Source organism: Barbus barbus (genome assembly GCF_936440315.1).
Source record: "Barbus barbus genome assembly, chromosome: 13".
Taxonomy (NCBI): domain Eukaryota; kingdom Metazoa; phylum Chordata; class Actinopteri; order Cypriniformes; family Cyprinidae; genus Barbus; species Barbus barbus.
Window position 1 is genome coordinate 22,790,746 of NC_136741.1, and position 13,884 is coordinate 22,804,629.

Here is a 13,884-nt window from a genome sequence, read left to right on the forward strand (position 1 = left end):
TTGAAAATATATATAGAATAAAATTACTTATATAAAAAATACAAACATTGAAAAATCTTATTGACTGCAAACTTTTGAAAGGTAGTGTAGCAGAACAGTTAAAAAATATTTATATAATATATAATTAATATAATTCAGCAAGCACAATATCGAACAGGCAGTTACATGATTGAGGGAAAATGAAAACATCCCATCACCACTGATTCAAGCCAGAAAGTGTGATGAAATGCATGAAGAGGTAAAAATAGTAAGCCCATGTCTGGACATCTGTGAGTGTATAATTGAGTGAATGTGTGTGTGTTTGTGTCAGGCTTGTGTTATCACGGTTTGAGGTGGCAGGAACAGTGCTTGGCGAGAGTGCGGAGGAGGAAGAGGAGGATGAGGAGGAGGTTTGGTTGTTCTGGAAGGACAGTAGAGGACAGATGAAGAGTAAGAGCATCAGAGAGCTTGCACAGGATGCCAAAGATGCACACACAGAGGACCAGGAAGTTATCAATTATTACAGGTATCCACACACACCTACACTTACATGCAGTGTGAGGAAAATTATGCAGAAATGTAATAATAACATCTATCTGTCAGGTATCAACTGAACTTGTTTGCACGGATGTGTCTGGATCGGCAATACCTGGCCATTAACAAGATATCAGCACAACTGGATGTGGATCTGATCCTGCGCTGCATGTCAGATGAAGACTTGCCCTTTGACCTCAGAGCCTCATTCTGCCGCATGATGCTGCACATGCATGTAGACCGTGACCCTCAGGAGCAGGTTACCCCTGTCAAATATGCTCGGCTGTGGTCTGAAATCCCTTCACAAATTGCCATTGATGAGTAAGTGGTTCACTTTAGAAACATTGACCAGTGAAAGGCCCTTTTAGTGAGTTGTCTGTTCATTAACCAGTCATTTTTCTGTTTCTGACTAGTTATGATGATGATGGGACATCACGTGATGAAGTGAAGGAGCGCTTCTCTCAGACGATGGAGTTTGTGGAGAATTATCTAAGAGATGTTGTGTGCCAGAGTTTCCCGTTTTCAGACAAGGAGAAAAACAAACTCACTTTTGAGGTGTGTCACCTCATGAAAGTTACATCCTTGCATCTTATTCACTATTGTGTGTACATTAGGCTCATTATAGATTGGACCGTATAAAAAAGCATCAATATTTGTCTGGTACAATTAACAATGCAATGTGAGTTTTGCTATTGTTTTTTTCAACACTCCCATTTCCACTGTCTGTTCTATAGGTGGTGAACCTTGCAAGGAACCTGATCTATTTTGGTTTCTATAACTTCAGTGACCTGTTAAGGTTGACCAAAATCCTGCTGGCCATCCTGGACTGCGTTCATTTCAGCACTCCTTTCCCCATCAAGCTGCCTGGAGAACGTGGCAAAGGTCAGAAACACCACTAGTTATGGACTCTAAAGCAGGGGTTTTCAAACTTTTCAAACTCGGCATATTTTGCATGTCTCGCTTAGTTAACACACCTGATTCAGATAACCAGCTCGTTAGAAGAGAGCTACGTGCATGAACTGTGTTTCCATTGACATGGTTCCTACACAGTGTTCATTGCTCCCTATTCCCTGAGCAGGGAAAATCCGTTGAAGTTTATTTCACTTCGGAACATTCACTCACGGATTTGCGCTGCGCAGCATCTTCACACACAGACGAAACTTACTAGAGTAGTATGAAGTGTGACATAATATACCTCTGTAAATAAATACAATTTAAATTCACGTCTCACACACTTTAATGCCCTTTGTATGGAACATATACACTCGCTTTGAACTGGAATCATGGCAGAATATCTGGTGATGTCCACTTCGCAGGGCACTTATTACGGTCGAATAGAGCAAACGTCGGATGTGATAAGATATACATATGAAATGTGCAGAGCGGGGAGGGCGCAAGGACTGTAATTGGAAACGTTGATGTAGCCTATTGTAGTAATTTAATGTTGTCTCTGGTATTCTGCTCTTTGAGCATATGTGCGTTCAGGGGGCGTGGCTTTGGACGTGATTGCAGGGAGGGTGGGACGTTCGCGTTCAGTGCTATCAGGCTAAAGTTAGCATTTTCCGAAATCTCCTATTGCACCTTTTAAGTGTAATTTAAGCATTTGTATACAAATCAGTTTAGTTTAATCTTCAAGTTTATAGTAATGTAGTACCAACTGATTCTCGTGTGTATTTTACAGCATTAGTTGTTTTTTTTTCCCTTGAAAATTTGGCATGTACTGTACCTGTAATATATCCAAAATATTAGATATCGAATCGATGCAAATCGGAAATCAAATCGAAATGCAAGCTTGTGAGTCAGAATAAAACCGAATCATGAAATTTGTCTCAAAACCAAGCCCTAGGAATAATAAAGGATTAGAATTGGAGAAAATCAAAATAAAGTGAGAAAAAATAAATAAATAAAGGATTAGATAGGTAGAAATAACTTTTAAGGTAACAATTGCAGGTTACCTCTTTTTACAGTCTAGATTATAAAGTTAATCAGAGTTCAAAAAATAGCTTTCACTTCAAGTAAATACATCAAACTGTTTTGCTGAAAATTTGCTTATGTGAAAGTGCTCTCACATCTTTTTGTGACCATCTCTATAGGAAGTAATGTGATGCGGTCCATCCATGGGGTGGGAGAGCTGATGACACAGGTGGTGTTAAGGGGTGGGGGATTCCTGCCAGCCATCAGCCACAACCCTCCCAACAGAGATGAAGTCAAAGCCCAGAGTGAACCTCACAAACAAGACATACTGGTGATGGACACCAAACTCAAGATCATTGAGATCCTACAGGTGTTAAACACATCCTAGTCTGTAATTGGATTGTAATGTTCCGTTTAAGTCATTGTTTGAGAAATTCATGTCCTGAATGCCCAGGATAGAGGTGTGCGATATGACGATTTTTGATCGTGGACGATAAAAATGTGTCCACGATCTGCTTTTGAAGAAATATCGTAGTATCTTCAAATACAGTTCTGGTGCCTCCGTCTCTATGTACTGTACAACACGACATACAGCAGTAGAGTTACTCTGACAGGACACTGCACTTATTTGTGATTGCAAAAGTACATTATTTGCATACAAGGCTTGCTGGTTAAATATTTAATTCACGCGCTGGTCTGATGTGCGCTTTTTCTGAGCGCATACACCTGAAGCACACGCACTAAAAAGCCTGTCTAACAGCGCCTGATTACTCAACTAAGTTATATTTTGCGCTAATACTGTCAAAACACACAAGGTTTACATACAGACTGAGTTGGTTATCTCTAAAATGAAAGTAAATAGTTGAGAGAGAAACAGATGCGTGCAGCTCTTAAAGGGACAGGACACTAAACATGCTGTCGACTGTCATTAAAGGCATAGTTCACCCTAAAATTTAATTTCTCACTCATATGTTGTCCCAAACCTCTATTAATTTCTTGTGCTAAACCCAAAATAAGATATTTTGACGAATGAGGGTAACCAAACAGTTGCTGGTCCACATTGAATTTGATAGTAGGAAAAAAAATCCTATGGAAGTCACTGTGGACCAGCAACTGTTTGGATTTCCACCTTCTTCAAAATAGCATTTATGTTCAGCAGATTCAGGTTTAAAACAACTTTTGAGTAAATTATGTAAATATAAAATATAAAAATAAAACATTTTGACAGAATTGACAGACAGATGACAGAATATTTATTTTTGGGGGAACTATTCATTTAACGTTAACAAAACAACAAAACGCAAAGAGAAAAATCACTCACTATTCTTGACTGAAAAACTTTAATACAGTTGCTTTAGGAATCAGTCTATGTAGTGTTTTATTTTTATATTTGTTCATTCAATTTCATTGAACACTCCTGCTAAATACACCTATTGTACCTGAAAATAAAGCACTGTTTGTTTTATTTGTATTTGTAATGTGTATCTTTGTTCTTATTTTTTAATAAGAAAGATAAAATAACTTTGGCCTAAATATCTGCCATGTCTTTTTTTTTTTTTTTTTTTTTTTTTTTTTGTTACCTTGAAAGGCTTTGTCTTTCTAGTTTGGCTGTAATGCTGAGACAACTTGTAAAACCAAAATAGTAAAACCTACATAACAAAGAATCGTGATATTTCTAAAAATAAATTGTGATATGATATTTTTTCCATATCACCCACCCCTAGCCCAGGATATGCCAAACTTGTTGTGTATAAGTTAAAAAAACTTTACGGACTGTCTCATTTTTATGTAGTTCATTCTAAATGTCCGGTTGGACTACAGGATCTCCTGCCTGCTCTGTATCTTTAAAAAAGAGTTTGATGAGAGCAACTCTCAAACAGAGCCGTCTGTAAACCAGGACTCTCCTGCCAGTGTTCAAGGTGAAAAGAGCAAGTGTGTGTTTGTTTCAGTATAGGTGGTATGGGTAAATGTTGTCTGAATAACCATTGTCTTTGTTAGGAGCTCTGGACTTTGAGCACATTGAAGAGCAAGCGGAGGGGATTTTTGGAGGAAGGTAAGAAGGTTGTGCTCTAATTAATTTGTCTCATGTTTGTGTGTTTTATGTGTGTGAATCTGTGTGTGTTTGTATATCTAGTGAAGAAAACACCCCACTGGATCTTGATGATCACGGTGGCCGGACATTTCTGAGGGTCTTACTGCATCTGACCATGCATGACTATCCTCCACTGGTGTCACGAGCCCTTCACCTCCTCTTCCGACACTTCAGTCAGCGGCAGGAGGTCTTACAGGCCTTTAAGCAGGTATTCATTCATTCATCCATTCAGTTTTACACAGTATTTTCTTGTTTTGTAGTAGTTTTTGTCTTCTGACAAAAAAAAAAATTGTGTCCCATTTTTATTAGGTGCCCTGAACAACTATGTATTTACATTTAAAGGGGTCATATGATGCTTTTTAAAGATCATTATTTCGTGTATTTGGTGTAACAGAATATGTTGACATGCTTTAATGTTCAAAAAACATTATTTTTCAAATACTGTACATTATTGTAGTTCCTCTATTCCCCGCCTCTCTCAAACTTGTCGTTTTCTACAAAGCCCCTCCTTCCGACAAGCGCAGTCTGCTCTGATTGTTCAGTTGACACAGTGCATTGTGATTGGCCGAACACCACAAGCATGCGTCGGAAATGTAACGCCCCTTACCATAATCGCGAGCTTCAGCTTTCAAAGTAAATATAAAGACAGTTAATAATTTCGTTAGTTTTACCATCAGTTCAAGCCTGATAGGGGAACAAAGTCGAGTGACAGACACAATGATGCTTGTATGTTTTTGCAGTACACAAGCCGTGGTTAAGACAGTTGACTCCACTGTGATGTGACCCTGTCTCTCTTTCTCACACACACTTTAACAATTTATTTAAATCCACTTAAAAGAAATACTCTACAGGGACATAAATATTAAAGATGCAGTTAAATACATGTACAAAAATCATGGACCAATGGCATATAAATAGATCTTCACAATATTAAGCATATCACTCCGTTGTTATGGGTATAAATAACAACGTCTCCGTCATATATGATGGCTACCTATGATAGCAGACAAAGCACAGTACTTTGCTAACATTTAGCCCTCTTTTTGGGCATACCAAGTTGTTGAAGCCCTCTTACAACCAGCCCATGTGTGTCCTAAACTGCCAAATATGAAAACAAATAATCTCTGAAATAATATTTAGGAGTGGTTGGTATTAAATGACTTTGGTCATAAAAGCTTCCTTCATACTAGAGTCAAAGGTGCATGCCACCTCCAATACAAACACCTCTCTACACCCCTCATTAATCACAGCAACATCTGGTGTATTAGCAGACAGATGAGAAAATAATTCTGAATTATTATTGAGATACTGAAACATAAGATGGTTTTACACAAGAATGTTTGTATATTCTTACTAAAGGTGATAAATGATTTGATATGTCTTTCACTATCAGGTCCACTATTCTATCGTGCCGTGCTATGTACATTCGCTTGTAAGCATGGCAGCAATTCAAGATATGTGGCAGTGTTTCAGTGATCTGTTCTGTAGTGTGATGCAAACAATGAGGAACCTGAGTTGTAGGAAACCAGATAGAAAGGTTGAGTCTAGTAGGGAGAACTTGTAATCTGGCTTTTACTGTGAAATTAACAATGTCCTCACTGAGTGCAGTATTCTATAGAAATGAATGTGAAACAGAATGATCAGCAGAGGGAAGACATGCAAGTTTTCCCTGAAGTTTCAGTCCAGTCCAGTGTTGTTTTTGTTGACATTGATTTAATTCCAATAGAGTTCGCCGGGCACCTGCAGATGTTAGCGGGTGGCTATAATCACCATATGTGGTTGTTGCCTTGACATAGGTCAGGGGGTCAGTGATGATATCCTCCGAGACTCTCACACTCTCAGAGTTAGACCTCACCCACTCCAGTGATACTCCAGTTCGAACACAGAGGTCATTCAGGTCCGATCAATCTGGCCAGACACCAAAACCAGCAGAATTAGTGTCCAGTTTCCCGCTGGGTTTCATTTTGAAGCCAAGGAAGTGAGGCTCTGACTCCCTGGTCAGCGGCACTTTGCGTCTCCTTAGATCCAAGAACAGGGAGGATCGAGCCAACTCCCTAACGTCTTTATCATCATTGTTCAGAATGTTCAGAAGATGGGAAATCCGCATGCTGGCATAAATCCATATCACGTTTGGTACCCCCAACCCTCCTTCCCATTGGGGATGAAAAATAACATCACGAGTGCTGTGTATTAAGTCCAAACCACTTTCGCACTAAGCTCACTGTTTTGTTGTCCATTTCGCTCAGCACTTTCTGTTGGATATGAATATTGGAGAACAGATGTTGTACTTTAGACAGTGCCACCTGTCTAATAGCCTCCAGCTTCATAGTCAGTGGCAGTGGACATTTATCAATCAAGTCCAGCTTGGATGTAAACTCTGACAAGATGATGTTTACTTGCTCTCTCTGTTCTCCTGCAATATTAATTTTATGTCCAAGATAATTGTATGTCTCATGAAGAGAATATACCTGTATGGGTTTTGATGCTACTGTAAATATTTGACATTCATCAGATTTTGAACGATACCACCTGTTCCCTCCACTCCTCCTCTCATACAGAACAGCACATTTTGTGTCCTTAATCTGCAGACCTGACCATTCCAGAAAAGCATTGGTTCTGTCCAGCATGTTTTTAATTGCACTCTCTTCTCTGAAGGCCATCTGGACATCATCTGCATAGCCCTGTACTGGGATAGGAAATATCACGCCAGGGGGAGTACATTGACACATCCACTTTAACCATTGGTTAATGGCAATTATGAAATGAATTGCTCTTCATGGGCAGCCAGTTTTAATGCCTGTCTGAAGTGATGTTGGGTGAGAGACCCTGTCTCTCTCACACACACACACACACACACAACTTGTTACTCTACACTGCGCATTTGCTTTCACATAGAAATGGCTGCATCAACACTACTGCGGTTACTGAAACCACGCCTTCTTTCTTTGCGTGAACATTTGGGCAGCATTACACAAATATTTTCACATCGTGACATAGACATGTGGGGGCGTGTTTTAGCCCAGTCTGGATCAGCCTTCTCTTTTAGATAGAATAAATCCTTTTGTGGGAGACTTTGAGCTTTGTAACTCTGCAGATCGTATACATGCACAAACAGCTACATAACACACCAAAGAAAAGGAAAACAAGAAATTGCATCATATGACCCCTTTAAATTAATCATTTGATACAATGCATTTATTTTGTACATACATATTTTTACATTGTACTTATATTTAAAAAATACCTGCATGTAATTACATCTGTAAAGAATTTCTGGAATTACATTTATAATTACACTGTTGACCCATCCCTTACACCTTAACCCACCCTTAAACCCACCCATACCACCTAACCTGTCCCTAACCTTGGCCGTACCCTACCTCAATAGCAGCAAAAAGTCTTTTGTAATACAATATGAACACAATAAGTACATTGTACTTATTTTTTTATCTAAGCACATAGTAGTTAAGGCCAACTAATATAAAGATGGACCAAATTGTCTTGTAATGTCAATTTTAGTCAGTTTTACTCTGGCTAAAATGGCATGCAATTTTAGTTAATTAAAATAGCACTTTATTTAAAATTAAATTATATCATTAATCTAATTTAGATTGTGTTTGGGTTATTGTGGTTTATTATTTTAAAATTGTAATAATTGTATTCATTGAAAAAATATTTAAATAATTAATTGTCTTATTGATGACAAAATAAAAAAAAGCTTTTGTGAACAAACTTTTTAATGAATGAATGAGGCATTTATATATCGTTTTACTATGTACTACTGCATTTTACAATCAACCCCCCACAAGTGTGCAGCATCCACTTGGATGATGCAATATTGAGTAATAATTGACCTATCGGTAAGTCCCTCCCCTCGAAAAGCAGTCGAGTATCAGTTACACGGCGAGCGGAACTCGGACATCTTTAATTAATGGCTGTGTGTTGAGTTATTTTGAAGGGACAGCAAATTTACACTGTTATACCACAAGTACACTCACTACTTTACATTTTAGCAAAGTGTCATTTCTTCCGTGTTGTCACATGAAAAGATACCAAATCTGCCATGGCGCGAGTGCAACTGGCTCTTAAAGGGAATGGGAGATGAGACTCTGATTGGTTTATTGCAGGTTATGCCCAAAACACACCCATTACTCATTAAGAGAATAGGGAAAACCCTTTTAGACCATGCGCCGGGTGCGTCGACCGTTTTTCCCGTCGTTAAACTAGCAAAAGTGGATTCGGACACGCCCTAAGAGCACCTGCGCCTTGCGCTTTACACCATGCACTTAGATTGTTATAATAGGGCCCTTGTGTTCATATACACATGTATTTATGAATCTTTTACCATATATTTCATATATATTGTTTTTTTAAATGTATATTTTGTACTTGAATAGTGTCATGTTCACATGCTCCTCTTTCCAATAATAGTAAATGGAATTTTATTTATTTTAGGTTCAGCTCCTGGTGACCAGTCAGGATGTGGAAAATTACAAGCAGATCAAGTCAGATTTGGACCAGCTGAGGTCTATAGTAGAGAAATCAGAGCTGTGGGTGTATAAGAGACAGGGGTCAGACTCAGGGCTAGACGCTGGAGAGGTTGCAAATGAAGCTCACCACAAGGTCTGGATGCACTCTTGTTATTATTTGTCCATAATTACCTTAATAAAAACCTTTGAAAGTCTAAGAAGCAACATACGCTCTTTTCAGAAATATAGTGAATTATATTATGATTGTATATTGCATATTATATTATTATAATGTATTTGTCTGCTCTAACAGGGTGTCATCAACTCAAGGAGATCAGACAAACCCAAAGTGGAGAGTACCAGCAGCTCAAACTACAGGGTCGTGAAAGAGGTGGAGTTTGTTCAGTGTTGTTCGGGGGGCCATATTTTCCGACGCACGCTCTCTGTCCACTCGTGGGAGTGTGCTCACCTATGTAGGGCCCTATGAAATCCATTTTATTTTTTTCCAAATTCCATTTAAATTTTTCTGGATTCCGGTTTTATCTGTTTTATTTTTTTCTGGACTCCTTTTTAATGGTTAAATTAAATGTTATTGATCAAAAACCATGTCTAATTAAATAAAATCATGAAAGAGGAGAGGTTCTGCACGTTTTCTTGAAATCATAGGGCCCTACCTGTGTGTGCGCACACGTGTGTTTGTGTTCGAAACAGAAAGCAGAGAAGAATTGTAAACGCGCGACCATGTAGAGACAGAAATGACATGCCGTCGTGTAAAAAAGATAAATAACATAAGGCTATTTAGTTTGTTTAAATAAAAGAACAAGGTATAGACCTGTTCTATCGTAAAAACAACCTTAAATGACTTCTGTTGTGATCTAGCACTATATAAAAAAATGTATTAAATAAAAATGAACTTGACCTTCTAATATAATGGCAGGGGAAATACTGGTGTTTATGTTTCATGGAATTTGTAGGTTTTGACAGGCAAGTAGGATGTTCTGTGAAGAATATCTTACGTTTGTTGTTATATTTGTGTGTGTAGATCCTTCTGAGGTTGAGCAAATTGTGTGTTTTGGAGGGCATCTCTGGCAAGAAGAATAAGAAACAGCAGCAGCGGCTCCTCAGGAACATGGGAGCTCACAGTGTGGTCCTGGAACTGTTGCAGATCCCATATGAGAAGGTGTGTGTGAGCCTTTGCGTAACTGAAAAGATTAATGTTCATCACTGATTTATGTGTCTACATGTGTGTTTGTTACATTTTAGGGGGAGGACGTTCAGATGCAAGAGATTATGACTTTAGCTCATCAGTTCCTTCAGAACTTTTGTGCTGGAAATCAACAGAACCAGGCACTTCTACACAAACACATTAATCTGTTCCTCAACCCTGGGGTGAGAGCATCAATATATAAACACTCACACATTTTTATCTGTGCATTTCAACTGTTGATTGTTAAATCCTCTGTCCCTGGCTTTCTGTTTTAGATTCTAGAGGCGGTGACCATGCAGCATATTTTCATGAATAATTTCCAGTTGTGTAGTGAGATTAACGAGCGGGTAGTGCAGCACTTTGTGCACTGCATCGAGACGCATGGACGAAGTGTCCACTACCTCAAGTTCCTCCAAACCATCGTCAAGGCTGAGAACAAGTTCATCAAGAAATGCCAAGACATTGTCATGGCTGAGGTCTGTAGGCCAGACAAACAATTAGTGTGTTTAACTACAAGGCCCAGATTGCTACTTCTCTGTCCAATTTTCTTGTGAAGACTGTTTTTATTGATATTATTTATGTGTATTTAGTTGGTGACAGCGGGTGAGGATGTGCTGGTTTTCTACAATGACCGGGCATCTTTTCAGTCATTGGTTCAAATGATGCGTTTTGAGAGGGAACGACTTGATGAGAGCAGTGCACTCAGGTATAGAGGTTTATTGGCCCTGTCTCCACTCTATTAATACTTTTAAATATAAACGCTATTTTAAAAATGCAAATACTACAAAAATACAAATAGAATATAATATACTGTAAAATAACATAATATAAATAATTAGCATTTTATGTAGTGAAATTATTCAATATACATAATTACATAAAAAAATATGAACAGTCATGGCCAAAAATGTCAGCACCCTTGGTAAACATGATCAAAGAAGGCTGTGAAAATGAATCTGCATTGTTAATCCTTTTGATCTTTTATTTAAAAAAAATCACAAAAATTTAACCTTTCATTGGATAATAAGAATTTAAAATGGGGGGAAATATCATTATGAAATACATGTTTTTCTCTAATACACATTGGCCACAATTAACGGCACCCTTTTATTCAATGCTTTTTGAAACCTCCATTTGCCAGTTTAACAGCTCTAAATTTTCTGCTATAATGCCTGATGAGGTTAGAGAACACCTGACAAGAGATCAGAGACCATTCCTTCATCCAGAATCACTCCAGACCCTTTAGATTCACAGCTCCATGTTGGTGCTTCTCCTCTTCAGTTCACCTCACTCATTTTCTACAGGGTTCAGGCCAGAGGACTGGAATGGCCAAAGTACAAGCTTGGTTTGTGCTCAGTGACCCATTTTTGTGTTGTTTTTGAGGTTTGTGTTTGGATTATTGTACGGTTGGAAGATCCAAACATGGCCCATTATAAGATTTCTAACCGAGTCAGTCACTTTTTGATTTTTTATCTGTTGGTATTTGATAGAATCCATGATGCCATGTGTCTGAACAAGATGTCCAGGACCTCCAGCAGAAATATAGGCCCACAACATCAAAAAGCAGTATATTTCATTGTACACATGGGGTGCCTTTTATCCCTGTGTTCACCGAACCCATCTTGAGTGTTTGCTGCTAAAAAGCTCATTTTTTAGTTTCATCTGACCATAGAAGCCAGTCCCATTTGAAGTTCCAGGCGTGTCTGATAACTGAATATGCTGGAGTTTTTTTTTTGGATGAGCTAGGAGAATTTTCTTGAAACCCTCCCAAACAACATGTGGTGATGTAGGTGCTGTTTGACAATTTTTTGTTAAACTTTTCTGACCCCGAGACTCAACTATTTTCTACAATTCTCCAGCTGTGGTCCTTGGAGAGTCTTTAGCCACTCAAACTTTCCCTCTCATCGTGCATTAGGACTATATAGACATACGTCCTCTTCCAGGCAGTTTCGTAACATTTTATGTTGATTGGAAATTCTTAATTATTGCCCTGATGGTGTAAATGGGAATTTTCACTGCTCTAGCTCTTTTCGTAAAGCCACTTCACTAATTTGTGAATCTCAATTATATTTTGCTGCACATCAGAAAAATATTCTTTGGTTTTTCTCATTGTGATGGATGATTAAGGGAATTTGGGCTTTGTTTTCCCTCCTATTTATATTTCTGTAAAACAGGAAGCCATGGCTGGATAATTTCATGTTCATAATCACCCTGGAGTGCTCATTGTGAATATGAATGGGAATATATTTCAGATATATTTTACTCATAAGAATTTCTAGGGGTGCCAATAATTGTGTCCAATGTGTATTTGAGAAAAACATTTATTTCATAATGATATTTCCCCCCATTTTAAATTCTTATTATCCAATGAAATGTTACATTTTTGTGAATGTTTTTAAATAAAAGATCAAAAGGATTAATAATGCAGATACATTTTCACAGCCTTCTTTGATCATATTTACCAAGGGTGCCGATATTTTTGGCCATGACTGTGTATATATATATATATATATATATATATATATATATATATATATATATATATATTAGTGGTATAAATTAGCGCGTTAACACAGACGATTAATTTTTTTCAGTTTAACGCGTTAAAAATATTTAATGCCGTTAACACAGGTTTGGCCACCCCACTCATAACTGCTAATTCTGTCTCTTTTTTCTTGACAAGAAATGCATTTATTCAGTCGCAGAATGTTGTGGAAAACGTGCTCTCGTCGATGGTCTGGATCTCAGTCGTGCAATTAGAAAGGCTCAAAAACAGCAGAGTTTCAAATGTGAAAGAAAAGACTTTATTATAACAAGACAATAAAGTCGAGAAGCAGCTGTCCCATTGACTGATTCTGATTCTGTGAGTGTCGGTACAGAGTATATATATGTTTCTTATTGCCCATATTTGGTAGTTCCTGTTATTCTCATTGTCTATGTCTGTTTGATTTACCACATTTAATTACTTGTTCACCTTGTCTATTTTTTAATGGTGGCATTCGTCTGTATTCGTCATTTTTAAAAAGTAAAAGTTCTTCTTCTACTCTCATTGGTTGGCAGTGATCCCAGACGACATACATCACAGTTGGTTACATGTATCTGTCATATTCCTCATATTCTGGAAATCACCCAAAGTTCCCCAGGTTATCCTAAGTTTACTGTACTCCTTGACCGGTGTATACGGCCTATAAAACATCTATACTCAGTATGACCAATAGATGGCACTCTAAGACCATTTATCAGTATTCAGACATCCAGTACAGTAGGATATCACACTTTTGCATAGACTAGTACATGTTTGCATAGAACAGTGCATGAATTACATTTTTAAGCATGTTTTATCATTTTGAATAAGATAATGTTATAGTGAGTAAACAAAAATATACAATATATTCCTCTCTTTGAGACTTTACTAAGTCTCACAATCATGTTCATTACCTAGAGTACAGTTCCATGAGTCCACCCCTCAGTTTATACCCTCTTTCAGCCAGCGTGCGGCCTCTCATAACCTCTTGTCAGATTGTTTCTTCATGATACCGCACTCCAGAGGAAGCCAGACCCAAACATCTCTCCTCACCTTTGACTAGAGAAGAGTAAAAGAATCTGTCTTCCTATCCAACCATACTTTTCGGGATTAATAATTCAATCATTAATGTGTGTAAGCATGTGCACAAAATGTTCAAGCCTTG

The 13,884-nt window shown here is 38.0% G+C and overlaps 1 protein-coding gene across 2 annotated transcripts in view; it reads left to right on the top strand.

The window, feature by feature from the left end:
• LOC306878713 (inositol 1,4,5-trisphosphate-gated calcium channel ITPR1-like) overlaps positions 1–13,884 on the top strand; it is a 56,824-nt gene that overhangs the window by 14,151 nt on the left and 28,789 nt on the right. For both annotated transcript variants that reach the window (XM_079431211.1, XM_079431212.1), the window contains 14 exons: positions 311–505; positions 583–834; positions 927–1,068; positions 1,248–1,395; positions 2,607–2,797; positions 4,220–4,346; positions 4,426–4,480; positions 4,562–4,727; positions 8,975–9,142; positions 9,302–9,379; positions 10,031–10,168; positions 10,252–10,377; positions 10,471–10,671; positions 10,786–10,901. In XM_079431211.1, coding sequence (XP_079287337.1) covers positions 311–505; positions 583–834; positions 927–1,068; positions 1,248–1,395; positions 2,607–2,797; positions 4,220–4,346; positions 4,426–4,480; positions 4,562–4,727; positions 8,975–9,142; positions 9,302–9,379; positions 10,031–10,168; positions 10,252–10,377; positions 10,471–10,671; positions 10,786–10,901 — 2,103 coding nt within the window. The remainder of the gene's footprint in view (positions 1–310; positions 506–582; positions 835–926; positions 1,069–1,247; positions 1,396–2,606; positions 2,798–4,219; positions 4,347–4,425; positions 4,481–4,561; positions 4,728–8,974; positions 9,143–9,301; positions 9,380–10,030; positions 10,169–10,251; positions 10,378–10,470; positions 10,672–10,785; positions 10,902–13,884) is intronic.